This window comes from Vigna umbellata, chromosome 3, assembly GCF_029865625.1.
Source record: "Vigna umbellata cultivar VRB3 chromosome 3, Vumbellata_1.0, whole genome shotgun sequence".
Taxonomy (NCBI): domain Eukaryota; kingdom Viridiplantae; phylum Streptophyta; class Magnoliopsida; order Fabales; family Fabaceae; genus Vigna; species Vigna umbellata.
This window is the reverse complement of record NC_142167.1, coordinates 34,544,832-34,568,710: the sequence shown is the minus strand read 5'-3', so window position 1 is coordinate 34,568,710 and position 23,879 is coordinate 34,544,832. Positions and strand designations below refer to the sequence as shown.

At 28.3% G+C, this 23,879-nt stretch overlaps 2 protein-coding genes across 2 annotated transcripts; one reads left to right on the top strand and one right to left on the bottom strand.

Annotated features, from left to right (window-relative positions):
* The first annotated feature begins 6,157 nt into the window (after positions 1-6,157).
* LOC148202368 (KH domain-containing protein At4g18375-like) lies at positions 6,158-11,213 on the top strand. The gene is made up of 8 exons (XM_088110030.1): positions 6,158-6,303; positions 6,735-7,378; positions 7,586-8,017; positions 8,411-8,668; positions 8,767-9,033; positions 9,149-9,213; positions 10,664-10,731; positions 10,908-11,213. Exons 2-7 carry the CDS (start codon positions 6,803-6,805, stop codon positions 10,710-10,712), a joined length of 1,647 nt encoding a protein of 548 aa, XP_087966156.1. The 5' UTR covers positions 6,158-6,303; positions 6,735-6,802; the 3' UTR covers positions 10,713-10,731; positions 10,908-11,213.
* Positions 11,214-18,085: 6,872 nt separating this feature from the next.
* Positions 18,086-18,503, bottom strand: LOC148202367 (uncharacterized). The gene has a single exon (XM_088108611.1). It carries the CDS (start codon positions 18,337-18,339, stop codon positions 18,178-18,180), a length of 162 nt encoding a protein of 53 aa, XP_087964737.1. The 5' UTR covers positions 18,340-18,503; the 3' UTR covers positions 18,086-18,177.
* Between the last annotated feature and the right edge of the window lie 5,376 nt (positions 18,504-23,879).

The following is a 23,879-nucleotide window of genomic DNA, read 5'->3' as shown; positions in this document are numbered from 1 at the left end:
ATCATATAAAATAGATCAGAAAGAATATACTATGAAAAAAATGAATCATCCTTATAATTATATGTTTGGACACTCGTATGACTCCTAAAATTACATTAAAAATATAAAAATGACTGTTTGTTGTAGCTTTAATATTGAATGTGAAATTTTAAAAAGAATTAAATATAATTCAAACATATAGAATATATCATGGCTCATAAGAATTAATTTAATGATAAATTCCTTTTAAAATTACAAGTTTTAAAATAACAATAATGATAACATCCAAATGTTATATTTATATATATATATATATATAAATATATATATATATATATATATATATGTATGTGTGTGTGTGTTTAATACCTATTTTGGTCCCATAATTGAGGACATTTGTTTAAAGTGGTTCTACTTTTATAAAAAAGTTTACAAAGGTCACAATTTGTGTAAAAACGGTTCAAGTTAGTTCTTTTTGCTTAAATCTAATGGTGCAGCTGTTCCTTGACCAAAACATAATGAGTTGTTCACTTTTCTCATTACGTGACACTCTGAAGTAAAATGATGTGTCAATTTGAATTTTAAAAAAAATAAGTTGATGAGGTGCAAATGTTTTGATAGAGGGTTAAAAGAAAAGGAGTTATGGTTTGTGAAGTTGGTCCCTAAGATGAAGAAAATGGTTGTGGCGATATAGAAATGACTTTTTTTCAAGAGCGAGATAGCATGAATCATATTCGGGGTTCTTTAATTGATTACAAATTGTATATTTGTAATCAATTTCTATGCATTGATTATAGTTTGATTAAAAAAAGAAAATTAAAACCCAATAAAGTATTTTCTTTTGTAATATGTGAAATTCTGATTACATTTTTTAAGAAACCCTAATTTTGAAAAGCCCCAATTTTGGAACCCTAAGGAAAATCCCCAATTTTATAGTGTCCTTCTTTTTTGGTGTCATCGTGGAGGAACCTCAATCAAAAATCTTTATCTAAAATTGGAAAAACCCTAAATTGGGAAATCCCCAATTTGTTTTTCGCATTTCGTTTCTCGTTGGTTCTTCTCTCGCATGGGTCTCAAAACCCCTAGCCATGGCTGTTTGCTTTGTGCTCCACCACTGAGGTGAGGAAAGTGGTTGTGGCAAGATAGGAATCACAAAATTATACCAAGAAAAACATGGACCTCAATTACACTCTTGAAATTGCACAACGAACCACCACGATCCCAATTTCAACACCACTTTCAACAGATTCTTCAACCCCAAATCGCGAATTGAATCTAACCTAAATCCCTTTTCTTTTAACCCTCTGTCAAAACATTTCCACCTCATCAACTTTTTTTTTAAATTCAAAATTGACACGTCATTTTACCTTAGAGTACCACCTAATGAGATGAAGTAGACAATTCTTTATGTTTTGGCTAGCGGGTAGTTGTACCGTTAAAATTTTAACATTGTAAGAAAAAAGGACTAGCTTTAATTGTTTTTACACAAATTGGGACCTTTGTAAACTTTTTTAAAAAGGTAGAACCACTTTGAATAAACGCCCTCATTCGAGGAACCAAAATAGGTATTAAGTCATATATATATATATATATATATATATATATATATATATATATTATATTTTCATAAATCATTACATTCTTAATATTGTATTTCAAAAATACATTCTAAAAAAACAAAAGTACTTTAAAAGATAAGAATTATGATTAATAAAGTTTAAAAAAATAATTAACTTCATTATTTAATTTACCACTACTCTAAACATTCATTGACTGGTCTCAACTCTTGTATTAATACCATCTTTCCTTTCCCGTATTAATATACGATCGAAATGATAAGCATTTAAAAGAAAAAACATAATATAAAAATAATAATAACATAATGAAAATTATCCAAACAAATCTTTAATATATCCTTAAAATAGTTTTCCTCCTTTTTTTCTCCTATTAGCATCACTTAATAACTAATTCAACAAATAGTTTCTATAAAAACCAACCTAAATACTCAAATGGTTCACATTTAATAAAATCAATTATCCAACATCAACCTATTACTCTATTATAAAACCTCAATCACATTTTAGCCTACATGGCTCAAATAAATGAATACATTTATATGTTACTTTCGAAAAACTAATGTATTGAATAAACTCGTGAGATTCTACATTTGTCATACTTACTATCCCTTTTCTTCTTTAGGACTTGTATCACATGTAACTCATATAATTCATCAAGTACATTCTCTAAGTATGATCATCTTTCATATCATATAGTCTACCAAGTGAAACCTTTTTCGACTGTTATCACTTAGTTATTTTTCTCTATGTAAGTTGGATATTAGTAGAGTTATAATAGTCTCAACAGCGATACCGCTCACACACAACCTCAACAGATACGAGAAAGCAAAATGCGACAAAACGTGAGTAATGTTTTTACCCTTTGCTGGTACATAATCGTCGTGTCGTGGTTGTCATGTCACTAGTCTCACTTCCCTTTTTCCATCTTCTTTACACGAGGAGATTCTTCTTCCTCCACTTCTTACAACTTGAAACGTTGTGAAATGGAGAGAAATTAGGAGTTAGAAGTGTTGAAAAAATCAAATGAATTAACTTGTTAACTCGTTAACATGTCAAAGGTAGAAGAAGGAATTGACCCATCCTAATCCATTTTAAATAGCAAATATGGATCAAACCAAAATGAACCAAATTTATCTATTTTCTCGTCCCTAATATTCACAATAATAAATATATATATATATATATATATATATATATATATATATATATAAAGTTTAATTTGTCTGCTTTTACATTAAAATAATATAAATTTTTACATTCAGTGTTAAAAAAATTTGTGAATAATAAAAGTATGAGGACATCTAAAAAAGATGAATAACAAAAATACATTAGTAAAATTATGACCTTTTTAAAACATTAATGAAAAATAAATTGACACATCATTTGTGTTAAATGACCATTAACCCAACGCTAGATTTTTTTTCTTTTATAACATATTTTTAGTTTTAATTTATACTCTAGCTTATGTTTACATAGATAGCACTATTTTGTAAAAGTTCAGAATTCGGTTTCTAGGAAGCTGAATTCTGACTTCTTATTTCAAAAAAATTTACTAAAAAATATGTTAGAATTCGGTTTCTTGGAGAATTCGGTTTCTTGGAAACCAAATTCTGATTTTTACGTTGGAAACCGAATTCTGATTTTTGTGAAAATATATTCAACGGTTTTCGAAAACCGTTTAAGACTCGATTTTCAAAAATTAGTTAGAGGTTAAAAGGTTTTCGAAATCTACTTAAATCACTAGTGCATAATTGGCCTTTAACGTCACCCCGTAGACGTCGGTTCACCAAATAGTCAACGTAAATTATTGACCAGTGGCATTTTCGTAAATAAGTGGGCATCTAGACGTCTGTTACAAACAGACGTCTACATGCGTGACAGATAGGCGAGAAGTTAATTTTTTTGCCATTTAGACGTCTGATCCCGCCACCACCGACGTTTATACTATTATAGACGTCGGCCCCCTGTAACGAACGTCTATATGACTGACAAGATAGGTGAAAAGTTAACCAAGACGTCAGACACCTTCCTAATCGACGTCTAGATTCCCCGCGAATATTAATTTTCAAATCAGAAAGATGTCATATTAGTGAGGGCCCCGACGTCTATACTATTCGAGACGTCGGACCCCCTTGCACCCGACGTCTACAGGAACCCGCGAAGAGTAACTCTCACTGTTCATCGTCTTCCTCGCGTTTTCTCTCTGAGGCAAGAGTGGACAACTTATCTTCTGCAAAGATGGAGTTCGGAACACTTATATTTGTTGTTGAACATTATTAGGTTTAGTTTAAGTTTATATTTTGATAATTTTGGTATTGGATTGTTTTTTAGATTAAGTAGAACTTTCTTTAGTTGAAACACATATAATATATATTATAATATACTGTTCTGGGACAATTTTCTCTTTTTTAGGTGTGGTTTTATTGTAAAAATAAATTAATTTTAAAAAAAAAACACCAGTAGACGTCTATTAATGCCATGTCTGACGTCTATAGACGTCTATCAGTGCACAAACAGACGTCCAATGAATTATAGTGGACAAAACGTTCCAGTGATATAGACGTCATATATCTATACATCCGACGTCTATGTAGACGTTTTGGATATCTATACATCTGACGTCTATATAGACGTCTGGTATACCCACATCCGACGTCTATATAGATCAGACGTCTATATAGACGTCTGATATATCCCGTTCGACGTCTGATTAACATCACCCACAAACACGTCGGATCTGGATCTAATGTTAAAATGCCAAAATAACATACGTCTAAAGCCCTTTCTGCACTAGTGAATGGTTTTCAAAAACCATTGAAGGATATATTCACTTTTAATATATTTTTAAAATTTTGCTTTTAATTAATAAATAATTAATTTATTTTAATATTATTTAATATGTTATACTATATTAAATCAAATTTTACATTATTATTATTATATTTATATTTAGTTTTATTATTACTATTATAATTTTCAAAATAATTATTAAAATAGTAACATATATTAAATTATATTCAAATAAATTAAATATTTTCTAAATTTTATAATAAAATTAATTTAAGAAATTTGTTAAATTGAAAATTTTTTATTTTAATATATTAAAATAAGTTAATTATTAATTAAAATTTAAATAAAAAATTAAAAATATGTTAAACTTAAAAAACCGTCTAACATTTTTTTAATTTTTTTTAAGTTAAAATTAATAAATAACTAATTTATTTTATTATTTTATTATGATTTAATATTTTATAATAGATTAAATAACATTTCATATTGTTATTATTAATTTACTATTATTACTTTTAGTTTTATTATTTTTATTATTAATTTAATAATAATTATAAAAATTATAAAATATATTAAATTTTATCAAAATAAACTAAAAATTTTTTAAATTTTATAATAAAACTAATTTCAAAAGTTTGTTAAACTAAAAAATTATATTAAAATATTATAATAAATTAATTATTTATTACATTTTAAGATAAAAAAACAGAACTTAAAAAAATATGTTGAACAGTTAATTTTTTTAAAAAATAGACTACAATATCAAAATAAATTAATTAATTATTTTAACATAATAAAATAATATATTAATAACAAAATAATGTATATTAAAATAATAATAAAATATAAACTTTGTTTTAATATATTTTATTATATTAAACTTTATTAAATGATAAGATAAATTGATGATTTATTTATTTTAAATTTAAAAAGATTTATTTAATATACTTTTCAAATTTTATTTATTTTTTTAAAATTTTATTATATTATTATTTTTATAATTATTATTAAATTAATAATAAAAATAATAAAACTAAAAGTAATAATAATATATGAATATTAATAATATGAAATGTTATTTAATATATTATAAAATATTAAATCATATTAAAATAATAAAATAAATTAGTTATTTATCAATTTTAATTTAAAAAAAATTAAAAAAATGTTAGACGGTTTTTGAATTTTAACATATTTTAAATTTTTATTTAAATTTTAATAATAATTAACTTATTTTAATATATTAATATAACATCTTTCAATTTAACAAATTTCTTAAATTAATTTTATTATAAAATATAGAAAATATTTAATTTATTTGAATATAATTTAATATATGTTACTATTTTAATAATTATTTTGAAAATTATAATAGTAATAATAAAACTAAAAATAAATATAAATATAATAATAATAATAATGTAAAATTTGAGTTGATATAGTATAATATATGAAATAATATTAAAATAAATTAATTATTTATTAATTTTAAATTAAAAGCAAAATTTTAAAAATATGTTAAAGGTGAATATATCTTGATTTTTGAAAATCATTTAAGTAGATTTCAAAAGTCTATTAACCTCTCATCAATTTTTTAAAATCGAGTATTAAAGGGTTTTCGAAAATTATTAAATATACTTTTGCAAAAATTATTAAAGAAGAAAATTAAAATTCAGTTTTCGAGAAACTGAATTCTAACTTATATTTTAATAAAAAAGATGAAATAAGAAATCGGTTTCCTAAAAACTGAATTCTGAATTTTTACAAAGTCGTACTATCTATGTGAATATACAGCTACAGGCTATCTAAGTAAATTAAAAATAAAACTACAAATAAAACTACGTTATAAAAGAAAAAAAAATCCCCAACCCTAACGCAATTGAAATTAAGGATAGATTCCCTGTCTCCTCCAGCGACGACTTTTCTGCTGGGTTCATCCCAATTCGAATTCCACCTTGTAAGCATCGAATCACTTCTTCTCTTCCCAGATCTCACAATCTTTTCCTTTTTTTTTTTATCTTATTCTATAAAACTTTTTTCTTTTATTTTTCAATTGTATTTTCATCCCAATTCCAATTACCCTTTGGTCTGGGTATTTACTCTCTAAGTAATAATAATGGGTGATTCTCGCCGAAAGTTCAATAAAGTCGATATTTTAGCCTGACTTCTATATGTAGTTCATAGTCATACGATGGATCTGAATTTTCTGTTGCATATATGAGTTTATGTTAGCTTACCCTGCAAAAGTAGTTGGTCCTTTTCTCAATTCAATCATCAAAATAGATTCTTTGACCATCCTATTAAATTTATTACCTGTGTGTTTTTATTCTATTGAATATTATAATGTTTTAGATTGTAGTTTGAAATCTGGGTTTGTGACCTTTGCAGAATATCTAGACCCTTGTGAAAGCTGTTTGTCTGTTTGATTTGGAAGTTTGTATAGAGAATTTGCTCTAATGGGTGGCCAAAGGAGTGGTTATGGTAAGCGTCCCCACTCTCAATCTGACTATGATAATGGACCAAATAAAAGGAGGAATCACGGTGAGGATAGAGAGCAGTTTGTGATTGATTCGGAAGATACAGTTTTTCGATATGTATGCCCGGGTCGAAAGATTGGCAGTGTTATTGGTAGAGGAGGTGAGATTGTTAAGCAACTGAGGGTGGAGACCAAGGCCAAGATTAGGATTGGTGAGACTGTGCCGGGTTGTGAAGAGCGAGTTGTTACTATTTATAGCCCCAGTGATGAGACTAATTCTGTTGAGGGTGGTGGGAATTACGTGTCTCCGGCTCAGGATGCTCTGTTTAAGGTGCATGACAGAATAGTTGCTGAGGACTTGCATGGTGATCAGGATGATGATGGAGGTCACCAAGTGACTGCTAAGCTGCTGGTGCCATCTGATCAGATTGGTTGTGTCATTGGGAAAGGCGGGCAGATAGTTCAGAACATTCGTAGTGAGACTGGGGCCCAGATTCGGATACTCAAGGATGACCATTTACCTTTGTGCGCCTTGAGCTCTGATGAGCTTGTTCAGGTGAACTGGATGAGATTTTTTTAGCATTAAATTCAATGTTATTTTTTCAGTTTATTTATTTATTAATGCAATTGATGATTATGGTATTAAAAAAATTGCTATTTGGCTGACTTGTTTTTGTTTATATTGTTTAGATTACTGTTGGATTCTGGTTGAAAACTAATATTTGTTTATAATTTGCTTTCTATTGGCTTTTTGAAACTCAAGATTACTGGGGATGCCGCTGTTGTGAAAAGGGCTCTGCATCAAATAGCATCTCGACTTCATGATAACCCTTCACGATCTCAGCATCTTCTTACTTCTGCTGTTCCTGGTGTATATCCTGCTGGTAGTTCCCTCATTGGTCCAACTCCAGGAGCTCCAATTGTGGGGATAGCTCCCCTTGTTGGAGCTTATGGGGGATATAAAGGTGACACTAGTGACTGGCCACCGCGGTCCATGTACTCAGCTCCGAGGGATGAGGGGTCTTCAAAGGAGTTTTCAGTTCGATTGGTTTGCCCAACCGGAAACATTGGAGGTGTTATAGGAAAAGGTGGTATGATAATAAATCAAATTAGGCAGGATTCTGGTGCAACAATCAAAGTTGATAGTTCACCAACAGAAGGAGAGGAATGCTTGATCACCATTTCGACAAAAGAGGTAAAATTATGATCACCTAATGGGCCTTTATCACCATCTCTCAGTTAAGATCCGAGTTTACAAAGCTCTCTTGATTTGTATTTTGTGCTATATGGTGATATTTTCTAAATTGTGCTACTATGAATGGCATGTATGAAAAAAATGTTGTGTTAAATCATACAAAACGTTTTTTCCAATATCAACAAACTTGTTGCTTTTACTTTAATGCATTGAAAAGCCCAATTTTCCCATTACAACTGAAATCCAAATATGGTTAGTAACCATTTCAATTATTGAGGAGACATGTTGATCTCCCACTGGCCTACATTTTCCACTTCCGCTATAGATGTACTTTTTGTGGTATGATTTTTGCTGCTGTGTATTTTGTGATGTTTATAACTTGTGCTAATGCAGTTCTTTGAAGAGACTTTCTCCCCAACAATAGAAGCAGCTGTGCGATTGCAACCTCGATGCAGTGAGAAGGTTGAAAGAGATTCAGGAATCATCTCTTTCACAACCCGCCTTCTGGTATCAACCTCACGAATTGGTTGCCTTATTGGTAAAGGGGGATCTATCATAACTGAGATGAGGAGGCTTACAAAAGCTAATATTCGCATTATCTCAAAGGATAATCTTCCTAAGATTGCATCTGAAGATGATGAAATGGTGCAGGTAAGGGTACTTTCATTCTTTGGTCTAGTAATGTTGTTTCTGATAGAGTCCTAACATTCTGTCCTACTACATTGGCTCCCCAAACACGTTCTGATTAGATTTCAGGAGATCTTGACGTTGCCAAGGAGGCTCTGGTGCATGTACTTACACGGTTGAGAGCGAATATTTTTGATAGGGAGGGTGCTCTCTCTGCATTCCTTCCAGTTATGCCATATCTGCCTGTTTCAGCAGATGGATCAGATGGCCTAAGCTTTGATGGTAGAGATGGTAAAAGACATGGACGTGGACATTCTTATTCAAGTGGGTATGGTGGCTCAAGTGATGTAACAGGTGGTGACATTTATGGAAGCTATGGTGGTTCACAGGTACTTCTCTTCAGTGGACTTGAGTTTAGGATCATATTTAAATGGGCCCGAGTTCTTCAGGTTTAAGCTGTGTTTTCTTGTTCCATGTTTGTAATATTGTTCCATGCATCTGTAGCTTGGAAGTAGCAGTGCTTATGGGGCTTATGGAAGTTATTCTTTGGGACGGTCTAGTACTGCTGGGTAATAAATCTTCCTGATGTCTAATTTCCTGCTTAAGTTTTTTTATCTCTTACTTTTCCCTGTAATTATCAGCTTAGAAGAATATATAGGTTATCAGTTTTGAAAATGAACCTAACATAAGGTAACTGCACAGTTGAATATTTGATTTCAGCTCTAATCGATTTTAAGGACTGAAAGGTTGGATTTGGATTATACAACACTTTTTGAAACTTGTGCCATGGAAGCTTCTACTAGCATTTCACTTATGTAAATTTGATTTATGGATGTTTATTGGCACATTTATTTTAATAGGAAATTACATATTAAATTTTCTCCCCTTTTGTTTTCTGGTGTTTGCTTCCACAATTGTACTTTATTGTTTGATACTTTGGATTTTGTTTCCACAAAATTCCCAGTGTTCTACATACACTAATGTTACCTTTATCAGTGAGCGTTATAAAATGACCGTTATGGTAGTGCCATAATGGTATTGGCGTGTCAATTTCCGGTGTTTGCCATCCACCATCCGCCGTTTTGAAGGATATGGTGTCTTGTGCCATGGCACCCTGCCATGGATGGATGTGGTTCATGGTGCCTATGGTGAAATATCGGTTGTTTCCTTTGTTTTTTGTTTTTCAAAAGCATCGTTTTGGGTTTGACCCATTTTTAAATAACCCTAATCCTGGACATGGGAAAGAATGAGCCCTCTTTTATGAATGAGAACCTTCTTCACAGAGTGAGAACAGAGCTGTGAAAGAAATAGAGAATGACCCTTCTTTGTCATCAAGTCTCTTTTGAGTCATCTATGGCAGTGGCTTCAGCAGCTTGAATTACAGTGGCGACATAAGCTCTAAGGACCTAAACCTTGAAACCTAGTTTTGTTTTCTGTTTTTTCTTGTTCCTTCTTGACATTGTTTGTTTGTTGTTCTTATGTTTGCTCATAGAACATTGTTACCAATTATTTTCCACTTACAGGATAATGTCAAGCACTGAAAACTAAAGCAATGCATCCTCAAATTGTTTAATAAAATAGTAGTATTATTATGAGTTGTCTTCAACAATCATAAGAATTTTATAAATCTTGTGAAATTAGTTTGTCATTATATAAAATAAAATTTGTCCACTATGACTTTCCGTAGTAGGCTGCCATGCCATATGCGATATTTATGACAGATATTTAGCTGACTGCGATAGGTTGTTATCTTCTATTGATAATTGATTGTTATCCATCCCTTCAAGGGTTAATATTAGTGGATTTGTAGTCTTCTAAAATAATAGTTTTAACTTGAATATTCTCTTGGAAAACATTCTTTGAAATATTTTCTAAATGCCCCTTACTAGAATCAAGTTACCTTACATTCACAGTTTCTTTATTCTTTCTTGTCCATGTTGTGAAAAGGTCACTCTTACTGATAATTTGTTATGACTGTTCCTGAATTCATCAATTCTAATATTTAGTACCTGTTTCCAGGTTGTCAACTCAGAGTGGTGTTTCTCGGAGGAGAAATCATGCTTACTGAACTTAATGAGTCTTTGCAGGTAGAATGCAATTTTCATTAATGGTCTACTTTTATCTGGAAACTTCCTCTAATTTAGAACTGTCAACTTCCTATAATATAGTAAATAAGAGATTGATATCTTAACCTGACCAGTCCCATTTAGAATTCTGATGATATTGTTTTCCCTTTGTTCCCTTTCCTTTACCACCCAAACAGCTGAGTTCTGTGAAGCCCGCAGCCTGCCTACTGCCTAAACCAGAAGACCTGATGAACCAGGGTTTGACAAACTTATGGCCCACCTTGACGCTACTACTTAGAGGACCAAACTTATGTGGAGACTATTGAAATTGGCCATGTCCATTTTACCTTAATTCCCAAGCTTCATAACTTGTTCTCCCAAGAACCTATAAAGCTTGCTTGCCTTTCTGTTATTATTGTGGTTTATTTTTAACTTTAAAACTGAGACACCATGTACCTTTCATCATCCAACAGTTGTATACTATTTACTGTTTTTGGGTTTTATTTTCTCATATTTTCACTATCACATCAAATTTGGTGGAGTTTTGGCGTCATGTATTGCAGGTGCCTCTATTTGCCTATATCAGCATGAACAGGTAAAGGCATGTTGTCTTCTATGATTCTGAAAGTTCACACAAATGGGTGTTGTGAGTACCTTACGTGATTGCACTTTTCAGTTTAATGGTATGAAAGCTGTACTTACATCTTAATATGTTGTTAACTCAACGACTGAAGCTCATAGTCGACAACAAGTTGTTTGTGGTAAGATCAGTAGAAGACATTGTATGGTATAAGGTGATTCAGAAATATAGAGGATCTGTTTGATGAATTCTGTTTTGAGGATAAATTGTGAAAGCATGAAGGCACACTTCAACAGCATTGATAGTGATGGTGACTGGCTGTAGTAGTTCGAAGTGAAAATAGAAAATTGATTAGAACGAGTTAAAGGAAACAAACGACTAGTGTTTTCATTTTTCTGCACTAAGACAGATTGAGAAAAAAAATTCTTAAATGATTTGTTTTTAGTTTTTTCAAATATAAAAACTCTTTCAAAAGCAGTATTCGAACATGCCATCACTTTTGGCAGTTTTTTTTTTATGATTTTCCAATATCACACATGCTTGGATATTTATCAGTGCTGTACATTTTTTTAGCTTAATTAGCATTCAACTGCACTGAACTACATTTTTATTTATTTATTTCACTTTTAAATTGTATTGGACTACCACTACTCACAAAAGTTGGCATAAGAAAAGAAGATATTTTCTGTCAGGCCATTAGGTGACCTGGCACAGTGAGAGTCTTCTGAAATCTTGGTGATCCAATGGCCAGTGCAAAGGTGTGACTAGGGTTACTCATAGAATTCTGTTCTTGAGTACTTGTTTAAATTCTGTGAACAATGGCCTAGAGAGAGATGCAGTGATCTGAATTTCTTTTGGAGCTTTGGTGTATTTCACTTTTCCAGGTATTTGGATTAGATAATACTTTGATGATACCTGGGGAGTGGATGAATTGGATTTCGGTTGCTAAGTGGTAGTTTGTATTTAACTACTTGTATTGTTCACTGGTTTGTAATTTTATGTGAAATGCACTTTGATTTGTTCTATGCAACTGATTTCGTAGGCAATAGTTTTTTGTTGGCTCTCATTTGATTGATGCAAAAGCATCATGGCCATTTTTGCATTTACGATTTGTTCTTATTATTGTCTTATTTCATTGACTTTGAACATGCCACGAAAGTTGTGACTGTTCATGTAAATAAATGGCTTGTGAGGCCCCATTTGGAATTAACCTGGTTTTATTCGGTGCATTGTTGGCCTAGTATATACTTGCTTCATTATGCATGGTGAATCAAGAACAAATGTATTCCATCCTTTTGTTCCACACTTTTCGGTGGCATTAAAGTATAGTATTTATTCAATTTATCTTCTAATTTATTTTTAGAATTATCTTCACGTAAAATAGAACTCATTCCGATGTGATATAAATCCAAATACCATGTACCCATTCAACGTTTTGGATAATCGTGTTATTGGTGTGCTTCTCTTGAAACAAATTACTGGCTTTATTGAGGATTTATTTTGGTTGGAGAATTCGGTTGATCAATTTTAGTGAATATTTTTCAACAATTTTTGATAATTTTCTATCTGATTTTTCTATTCATGAGGTTTGACAAGGATATCGATTTCACATTGTGGGTGTAGATTGCGGATTTGATTATTTGCATTGATAAACTAGTGTTGATTTATTCTTAGTTTGAGGCATTTAATTTCAGTTAACTCATGATAACCAGTACAAAAACCCAACATTGAATTTTGGAATGGTCCTTCCAAAAATAATAAAGAATGAATGGTACGATTAATATTGAGGTGGTTTTAGTCATTTGTGTTGTTTGTCTTAAACCATGTGCACCCAAGTTTTCTGAGGAGAAATGATTTAAGATTTTTGCAGTGTAAATTGAATATGTAAATATTGGATGGTCCTTGTTAGCTTAGAGAGGCAACTATGCTATTTAGATTATGTCATTACTCTGTAAAACTTGTATTGAAAGTCAACACTTTCTTCAGCTTCTATCAAATAGAAAGACAATCAAATAACATGGTTGAGGTGAACAAATTTTCACCTACTTTGTTATTTAGAAATTGAAAACTCAAATGAAGCTATTATTAACAAATCTGATATATGATCAATGAATTGTTGAACGCTGGATCAATTTCGATTGTATATAGAGTTTAATTTAGTTTAGGCCTAAGAGTACCAGTGAAAGAGAACTTCATAATTAGTTGGATTAAAATTGGAAAACTTCTACTGTTCAACTATTATAAAACATTGTCATTCTTCAGTTTACTTGTAAGAGTTGTTGTTTCTTACTGGATATCTAGCTAGCAGCATTCCCAGGACAACTTGGATTCCATTCATATACGAATACATAACCTGAGTTTTGAAAATTGAGGTTAGAGATTCTGTTTTTGTGAAGCTAAAGTCTATACATTTCTTAGAACACTAAATCCGTGCATAGTTGTGGTCAAATGTAATAAATAGATCCACCTAACACAATGTACATAGATCAGTTTTCAACTCAGTGAATAGTATTTATTTATGTAGATACTGTTCATTGAACATAATCTGTTTCATCTTTATCAATATCTTGTCATATAGCTGATAGATAATGATCTGATAAATATACGAGTAGATGTTACATCTTTATGTCTGGTATTATATAATTAACGGATAACTATCTTTTAAATATATGATTAGAAGTTGGATCAACATATATGTTTGAAAGAATATCTATTCAAGAAGATGATCTTGGACTAACTTTTGTATTTGAAGAAATGAAAGTTTACTTCCAATCAAAAGATACTCCAAGTTAAAGAAAAAGGGTCTTTTGTTGTTCTCTTAAATGATCACAGGGATGACATGAGAAGCTACACAAAACTAGGGTGGTGGGGGTGGGCATGCATCTAATAAAGTTCTCATATTCCTTGGTTTCTTCACCATGCAAAGTCACATCCAACAATAAGAATCCTCCAGAATATATATATTTTTTCTTCTGATTTCCCTTAAGTAAAGGACAACAGTGGAACAGTTATAGAGCTTCCCCTTCTGCACAGATGCTAGCATCATTAATGCCTAGAGCTGGCATGCCATGTCATGTAGCATGAACATTTTCTTTATATTCTCATCAGATCCTTTTTCTGCATAAAAACCCCATTCGTTTGTTTCATGTCAAGAAAGCCATTTTTTTGGCTTCTTCACCTCTACCAGTTAGTTACTCACTAAACCCTTATAAGAGTCCATGCTTGTTTGTTTCTTTTGTCAATGTAAAAGCTCTTTCTTCCTCATTCTAGGAGGGAATGTTGTCTTCTTCATTTGGGAAAAAACTGTTCTTGCAGTTATGGCAGTGATGGGCTGCATTTGATTGGTTATACTGAATAACTTGATTTTCTACCTTGTTTTATGTGGGAATCATAGATTTCTTTTTCTTAGCCTATTTGAATGATCACTAGCTTCAAATAATTCATCTGATGTCTTGCATGTGGGAATGAGGTCATGTAATGCAGCCAAGGATGACTTGCCGGCAAACTTCTTTTGGCATTCTTAGTTAAGGTTCTAAAATTTGGTTGCAGTCACAGTTTTCTTTCAATCTTTTGATATTCTGATAAATTATAGGAAAATACCACTGATATGCATGATTTTGATCACAATAAGTCTAAACATTTTGATGTTTTGGCTGAACTCACAATTTTATTTTGATCTTTGATATGGTAGTAAACCACAAGAAGTCCAAAATCCTTTGATGTCGTGATTCAAATCATGGTCAAGTTTCACAATCCTTGACAAACTAGTTGTATTGGATAAATTTCTAAGTAAAAAAATATGTTTTTTTCAAATCATTGAAATTAGTTTATATACAAGCAATTTTATACCATTTTTTAATTCTTTATTTTTTTCTTAATTTATCTTTATTCAAATATTCATTTTGCTTTCTTGGAAATTCGGCAAGTCTTCTTTGGCTACATCAAGGTCTTCTTCTCTCATGCTAGATTCTTTTGATGATTCATGAAATCATGATTGGACATAATCAATGATGGTGAGATGCACAAATGCTAAGTTAAAACATTATATATATATATATATATATATATATATATATATATATATATATATATATATATATATATGATTTCATATAAGGTTGATTTTCACCTTGGTTGCTTTGATTTAACTTAATGGATTTTTGCAGGTATCAAGATTCAATGGTGTGCATGGTTTTAAAGTTTAATCAAGTATCTTATTGTTACTGCAGATCATAAAATTGAGTTTAGTGTAATATTTTGCAAGCTCCACACCAAAATAATTATTTATTGTGCCTTTGATTTTCTTTTTTGTTATAGTTGTAGTGTTTTATTTACATAGCTTTAGGGAGTTTTTCTGTTTTAGCTAGTTCTTTGAAGAATAATTATTGTTTTATTTTCTTACTAGGGATATCGTGACTTCTTTATAGAGAATATTAACTAATTAAATATACAAATTAAAAAACAAAACACGTATAAACTTTTCCTCAATAATTGAATGTTTAAAGTCGTTATGTTAGTGACAATATCATAAGGAAATTAATAAGTAAATTAATCTTTGATCTAATAAGTTAGAAAGAGTCGTGACAAAAATAAAATATGATATTTTTTATATGTAAGATATTGAAAATAGGTCTATTCTTGTGATGGTTTCATATTGTGTACGTTTTAAATTTGTGAAACAATAATATTACATGATAATGAACCAGATTATAATTATTCATTAATTAGTAATTACCAAGTAATGTTCACATTCTCCGTTTGGCTATTTTAAGTTTATTCTACAAGTATAAATAATACCTCTAAATATGCACTAATTGAAATACTTTTATTATAAAAGTAATGTTCCGTTTTTTGTTCTTAAACTTGTTATTTTAAATAATGAAAGAAAAATTGATTAATTAAACACAATATTAGGAATAAATTAATATTTCATTAGAAGGTCAACATTTTGAACCTTTTTCACACGACCAAAACTACGTCATTTTGAAGCGTTAATTTGATAAGAAAAATACGAATAAAAAACAATAATAAGTGAAACTTAAATAGTTAAATAAAATATTAATTAGAACATGGGTTTTCATACTTTAAGAATATAATGACGTTAAAAAGAAATCTTATAAATAATATAATATAGTGGAGTTTAAAAAAAAACACTTTAAGATCTCATACACAATTACCTTCATTGCAAGAATTATTATATAAAATGAAATCTTAATTCATGTTTTTGTGAATTCCATTCTCTAACGTAACTTTAAAGATTTTGTTATAATTTTTATTTTTATTTTCATAGAAATAGAAATGTCTTAGTCACAATTTAATTAATATTTAATTTAATTTTTGGATGGCTCATATTTTAGTTAATCAATATTTTATTTAACCATTTTGTAAGATAAAAAAAATTATAATCTAAAATTTTATTTAAATCTTATAAAATATTAGCATATTTTAATAAATACCTCTTACATATAACAATCATGTGTGATAAAAAAATAAAATATAACAACCATGTATTGAATTTATGTCAACCTATATAACTCCAAATAACAAAATTATCCTAATAATTTTTTTAATTAGATAACTAATTTGACTTGTTATTAGTAGCATTATTAGATGGGATAATGATACTTGAACAACCATTTTTGACAACATTTAGACACGCGCACACGTGTCAAAATCTGAGTGGTCCAGTTGGAAAAATTAAATGAAAATGGACCACTCAGATTTTGACACGTGTGCGCGTGTCTAAATGTTGTCAAAAATGATTGTTCAAGTGTCATTTTCCTATTAGATGGAAGCATTAAGCATCACTTTCCACAGTTATGACCAGACACTCATTTAATGTATACTGTTTCGAACATGACTTTCCAGAATGATAATCAATGCTATCACATGGAAAAAGATTTAAACTATTTTTTATTTATCATACACCATTAAAATTTATTATTTTCTAATTTTACTGTCTTTTTACACGTTAAAACATTAAATAAATTTAATAAAATTTGATTAAAAAAATTAAATTTATATAATTTTAAAACTAAATTGAATTAAAATTTCAAAAATAATTTAATTATAATTTTTACTAAAAATTAAGAAATTAAAAAACAAAATATATTTAATTTCTTTTTTATTATTAATTTTCTCTCTCGAATTATAATTTCTCGTAATAATTAAAATAACTGAGGAACCTTTTCATAATAATATATGTACAGTAATTATTTTGAATAAAGTAAACTTTAAATAATCTACGAATGCGATGTCATTAATCATAAATAGTTATATTTAATAAATTTGTTCACTTTCATCATAGTCAATTCAAATTTTAAAACTTATAGCATTGATCTTTTCCATTGGTTGAGGGCTTAATTTTTTTATGACACGAAAAATAATTAAACTCTAAAGTAAAATTAAAAGCAATATTATCTTTTCTGAATTATAATGGCTTCTAGAAGTGTTTGACCAGCTGCAAAACTCATAATTTCTAGGAAAAAAGCTACATATTTTTAAAATATAAATATTTGAGGCCAATACAAAGAAATACATTATTGTTGCTCAGAAAATACATCATTTCCCTTCATACGCTAACATTTAATTTGGTACGGAGAAAAAAAAACTAGAAAAATATTCTCAAATCAAAGTTTGATTCCATATTAACAACGGATATTGAGAAGGGAAGACATACATAGAAGTACTAGAATTTTCATAGTGATTTTTTTTTACAAATATCTCATGATATTTTACAAATTAAAAAAAAATGCAAAAAGAAGTCTCAAAATATTCAAAAAGAAATACACTATATATTGATAAGATTTTATTTCTAATTAGAGAACAATTAAAAGAACACTTAATCCATGTTTTATCTCAAAGAGAAAAAGAAGAGAAAGAAAGAATTAGAAAGATATGAGACCTTCTCCTACAAGCAAACCCAACATAAGGACAATAAGACCAAGTGTTATGCTTTGACTTGGTGATAATAAGGTTTGTGAGTAAGCAAATAGAGTTAAGGTTGCACCAATTATTCCAATGGAAAGAGCCATCATGTTCTTCTTCATTCTTCTTTCTTCTTTCTTCACTTTGATCTTCCTCCTTTTGATGATGAAGATCTAAACTTGCTTCTTTCTTCTATCTTCACTTTGATCTTCCTCCTTTTGATGATGAAGATCTAAACTTGAAGATGCACCCTTCTCAAAAAGCTTCAATTTTTAGGGTTGTTGGTGTTTTTCTAGCTTAACTACCACCAATCTAGGGATTACATACTTATATATAATCTTCTTTCTTGTAAGTCAACTCTTAAATGGTGGGGTGGTGGTGGTGGTTAGTAAATAAACTATAATTAATCCATTCATCATTGATCCATTGGGAAATATAATATTGACACAACAAATTCAAATTGTGTAAAATAATTTCTTAATGTATTATTATTTTTACATACCAGTGTGAAATATTTATTTATTTATAATATTGATCTATTTAAAAGATTTGACTAATTATTCTTAATCAGTTGCTTTCTAAATTTTAATCAGTTGTTTTGACTAATTATTTTTCCGTCTACAAATTTTAAATTCAGAACCTTATTAAAATTATTTACCATAAAATATTTTTTACTAAGAGTGTTTGATTAAATTCTTTAACGAACATTGGTTGTGGATAAAATTAATAAATATTTCACATTAACAATATGATAATAAACAAAATTCATTTTAAAATGTTTTCTTACGTTTTTCCTTAATGTTTAGTTTCATACAAATATATTAGTTATACATCAGACATATGGTATGGCTTAAAGGAAACACGGTTTGTAGTTTTACTAATTCTAAATATGATTATAGTGATTATGTGAATGGATATAAACTTGATTTAATTTAAAAATAAATTTCATAATATAAGATATACATTACAAATATTAATACTTTTAGCATAATATGAATGACAAATTGAAACACTTTAAAAAAAAGGAATTTTAACCACATGTTAAAGAATATACTATAATTTATATTGTTAAAAAAACTTGTATTAAACATGTTTTACCATAAAATAATACTTAGTCCATTATAAATACCATTAAATAATTTTGAATGAGCTAAAAGGTATATAGTTTAGAGTTAAGTCAAGAACAATATTAAATAGTATAATATCGTATCATTTATAATGATTTCTTCCTTAAAAATATAAGAATACTTAAATTTTTTTTTTCACATCTCTAATCCTTTGTTCACTTAATGAATTTGAGAAAAAGTGATTGTGGATTTGAGAGAATTTGAAAATAATTTTGTTGTTGTTTATTTAAGTGAATTTTGGAGGTAAATGAGAATAAATTTGGAAGTAACGTTTGTGATAATTAGTGTAAGATTTAATTTACGTGACAGATTAAAAAAATTTACTTCCAAATTCACTCTCACATACCTCCAAATTCACTCAAATAAACAACAAAAAAGTTTATTTTTAAATACTCTCAAATCCATTTAATCACTTTCCTCCAAATTCATCAAAGTGAACAAAGGCTAAGTGTTTTCTCTAATGAGAAATCAAAGAACAATTTGAGAATAAGAAAAAGTCTTACGTAATAACATCAAATCACTTTGCACCTAAACACGTCTAAAGTGAGTCTCTTGGAAATGCTCAATAGCAAGAATAACTTCCATAATTTTATAATATAAAGAACTTTTTATCCTAAAAAGCATAGATACTACCAATTTATTCACTCATACTATCTCTAAAAAAGTTAGCACAAGGTGCAAGACCAAAACTTCTACAAGCCGCACAATCAATTTTTATCTTAATTTAATCAACATTCAAGAATTATCAAAAAAATTATATATTATAATTATTTTTTATTTTCGGTTTAGTGGTTATATAAAAAGATTTTAGAATACAAAAATCATGCATATCATTCTTAATATGATTCATAAAACACTTTACTCAAATATGTCATAATTTTTAATTCATTAAATCATCCAAATAGTTGAAGTTACAATAATTAATCAGATGAGTTTGAATAAGTCACTCTGTGAAGATTTAATATAAAAAAAAATTCAATAAGTCATAGAAAAAATTTATAACTAGAAACTTCATCGCTTAAAAATTTACTATATAAAATATGTGATAGAAAAAAAAACTTTAATAAAATCTGATTCTTAAAGATAATCTTGCTAGCAATAACCACCAACCTATACATAAGATTTTAAAAAATAATTTTAAATCTAAAGTTGCTACAGTAAAAGACCTAAAATATATAACAAATTCAAGACTAGAACCCCATCTTTCTTTCTGTTCAAAACTCGCTATTCTCTAAACTTAAAAGAGTATAAAGAAACTAAAGTTTAGTCAAATAAAATTTTAGTAAAATAAAAAATGAAAATCTATAATTTATTTATACTTTCTATATTTTATCTCTTTAAAATTTATTTTTACTAAATTTTGAATGTTACATTTTCATATTAATATTGTACAATATATCCTAACTTTTTTACACGAACTTCCCTTCCTTTATTAGTTCCTTTTCCTTTCCTACCCAATCTTTACAAATTATTATTTTATGTTCATTAGGAAAAAAATAAATAGAAAAGTGAAAGTGTAAAGGAAAAGAGAGAATTAGATAAAGAATGAGTGACAGTATCAGTGATTTGATTAAGAAAATTAAATAAAAGAGAATGAAAATATGAATTATTTTATTGAAGACAAATGAAAAATGAAATAAAAGTAGTTTTCTAACAATATTCAATTTTAGAAATTATATTATTATTTTTGTTACTAAATTTATTTTTCAATTTTATTTATTTTATTGTTATAAAATACTTTTGAATTTTTTTTACCATAATAATTATGATATTGATTATCAATTATAAAGTTTAAAGTTCATAAATAACTTAAATATTGGCAATCAATATTATACAACACTATTATGTTATGGTTAGGGAGACTTTTTGTATTTTCTTTATTTTAAACGAAAAAATTCTTGTGGTTCCCACTTCTTTTTATGAAAATACTTTTATTTAATTTTTATTATGCACTTTTACTCTATTCCTTCTTTTTCCCACTTCCTTTTTTCTCACTTAAATACTCGTTTATTTAAAGAACATTACAATTAATAAGCAACATTAGTAAATATTTAGGGTATTTTTAATAAACGTCTCCAAAATTACTCACAGAGAAAAACGTTTTTTTATATATTAATATTAGTTTGTACATAAATTATTTTTTTTATATAACTTAAATTATGAATAAATTAATTTTAAGCTATAAAAAATCCCTTTTTATAAAACTAATGTTTTAACCTAAAAACCATATTTTTTTTTTATAAAAGCACATCGGAAAAAGTTTGATTAATGAATCTTTATTATCCGACATTTAACTGATATTTCAATTACGTATTCATTTATACATAAACTAATGTTAAGTTATATTTTAATTTAATTATACGTTATTTTATTTTATCGTTAAAAAAAAAAATTCAAAAAAAAAATTATACAATGAAGGATCTATAAATGAATCTACATATAACCGAATTTCAATATATATATATATATATATATATATATATATATATATTATATATATATATATATTTTTTAATTTTATTTTTCTGTTTAAAATGATCTCGAGCATTCTACAAATGTTTCAGTTTCAGTAAGTTGCTTAGAGGAACAAAAAAGAGGATAATAAAGCATCATAAATTACATTTGACTTGCTGACTAGTAAGTTTCTCACTTTCCACTGATTGCTACCACTTTTCAAAATTTGTTGCTTCCTTTAATAGCTTGATGCCATTCACAATGAAAGTGCAAAAAAGTTACTATCACCATCTAAAAAAATGTTATTAAAATGAAAGTTTATAAGAAAATTGACAATATAATATTTAGAATTATATTTTTATTTTAAATTAAGAAAATCAATAAGTTTCTTGAAAGAAAATAGGACTTCAATCAAATCTCTGTAGTTACATTTTTTTTCATTTATTTTATTCTCCAGTTATATGTTAATAATTTTCACTTAAGTCCCCATATTAAAATACTGAAATAAAAACAATACTTTCAATTACTTAATTAAAATGTTTGTGAAAAAAAAAACGCTAGAATAACTTAGAAATTTAATTAACTTTTTTAAAGTTCAACATGCTGCTGGATCGAGTTGTACCGAACTTACTTTCTTTAAGTTAGGTTTCAGGTTCGTAGATATTTCCTATTCATTATTTGCAAATGAAACATGATTAGAAGAGAAGATCCCACTAAAAAATAAATAGTGAAATTTTTTAGAAACTAATCATTTGCAAAATTATTAGTATTTAAGAATAATACTCTTAAAAAATTCACACCCTCGATGGATATGAAAATGGATTTAACACTTAGTGAACAGTTTTTTATAAATGTCAAAGTGATCATCACCACAAAAGAGATGAAAAGAACTTTGTATGTGCACTTTTACTCTTTTAGAACAGATTGATGTGATTTCCTTAGTGAAGTTTAACTTTACCTTAATAAACATCTTATCCAATATCCACACACTCCATCATTAGCACTACACATGAACAGTATAAAGTTAAATAATGAAATTCTTAATGTTTTTGTTAGGAAGAAAAAATAGGAAAATGTGAGATGGAAGAAAATTTAATAAAATGAGAATTAAAAGAATGTTTCATTAAATAGAAATAAAAAATTAAGACAGAGTAATGTTTTCTCTTATCAATATATATTGTAAATTTTGCGAAAGATTTAGTTTAACTCTGATAAGATATTAAAAGGTGGTTTTAAACCTAACTCAATCCCACAAAACCGACTTGGCTTGGAAGGTGAGATTTTGCACTCACTTATATATTATAATTTGACCTGATCTCTAGTCGATGTGGGACTTTCAATACACTCTCTTCACGCCGAGGTATAAACATCTCGAGGCGTGAGAGTAGAAACTAATGGATGGTCTGATAACGTCCCGACAATGGATGAAACAGAATGCTCACATAGATCTCGCTAGGTCAAAACTTACTTGGCTTGAAAGGTGAAATTTGTACACACTTATTTATTATAATTTAATTTTATTTATAGTTGATGTAGGACTTCCAACAAGAGTGATACACTAGCATGATTTAAAATAAAATCATGTTTGGCATAACCTTTTCTTTTTTTAACAGATTCTAGATTCTAATAATATATATATATATATATATATATATATATATATATATTTTCTATACTTAGTACATTCTTTTTGTGGATGATTATAAAATAATAATTACATAATTGTTTTTTGCTGATGAATTATCACATTTATAATGTTTTATTTAATAGTTTTACATTAGGATTCCGCAAAATATTATACCAATTTGAGGAGTTACACATTCTTAAATAGTCATATAACATAAAATTTCAGTTATTTATATCTAATATGCAATAAAAATATATTTTTTGACTATCGTAGAAAAATGTTTTGGCACTATTTATTAACTATATACGTTAATAATGTGAAAGTGTGGAAGAGATAAGAGAGAATAGAGGGTTTGGGTTTTGGTTTCTATTCTTGATGAAACATATGAGATGGGATAATAAAGTGAGTTCAGAACTTTGTTTTTGGACTATTATGCCTTTCATTTTCACATATC

What these genes read in the sequence shown, in the direction of transcription:
- LOC148202368 (XM_088110030.1), top strand. Translation starts at nt 6,803, where the DNA reads ATGGGTGGCCAAAGGAGTGGTTATGGTAAGCGTCCCCACTCTCAATCT. An exon ending in TCACCATTTCGACAAAAGAG is followed by an intron (nt 8,018 to 8,410) that starts GTAAAATTATGA and finishes GTGCTAATGCAG; the next exon opens with TTCTTTGAAGAGACTTTCTC. An exon ending in GGACGGTCTAGTACTGCTGG is followed by an intron (nt 9,214 to 10,663) that starts GTAATAAATCTT and finishes ACCTGTTTCCAG; the next exon opens with GTTGTCAACTCAGAGTGGTG.
- LOC148202367 (XM_088108611.1), bottom strand. Translation starts at nt 18,339, where the DNA reads ATGAAGAAGAACATGATGGCTCTTTCCATTGGAATAATTGGTGCAACC.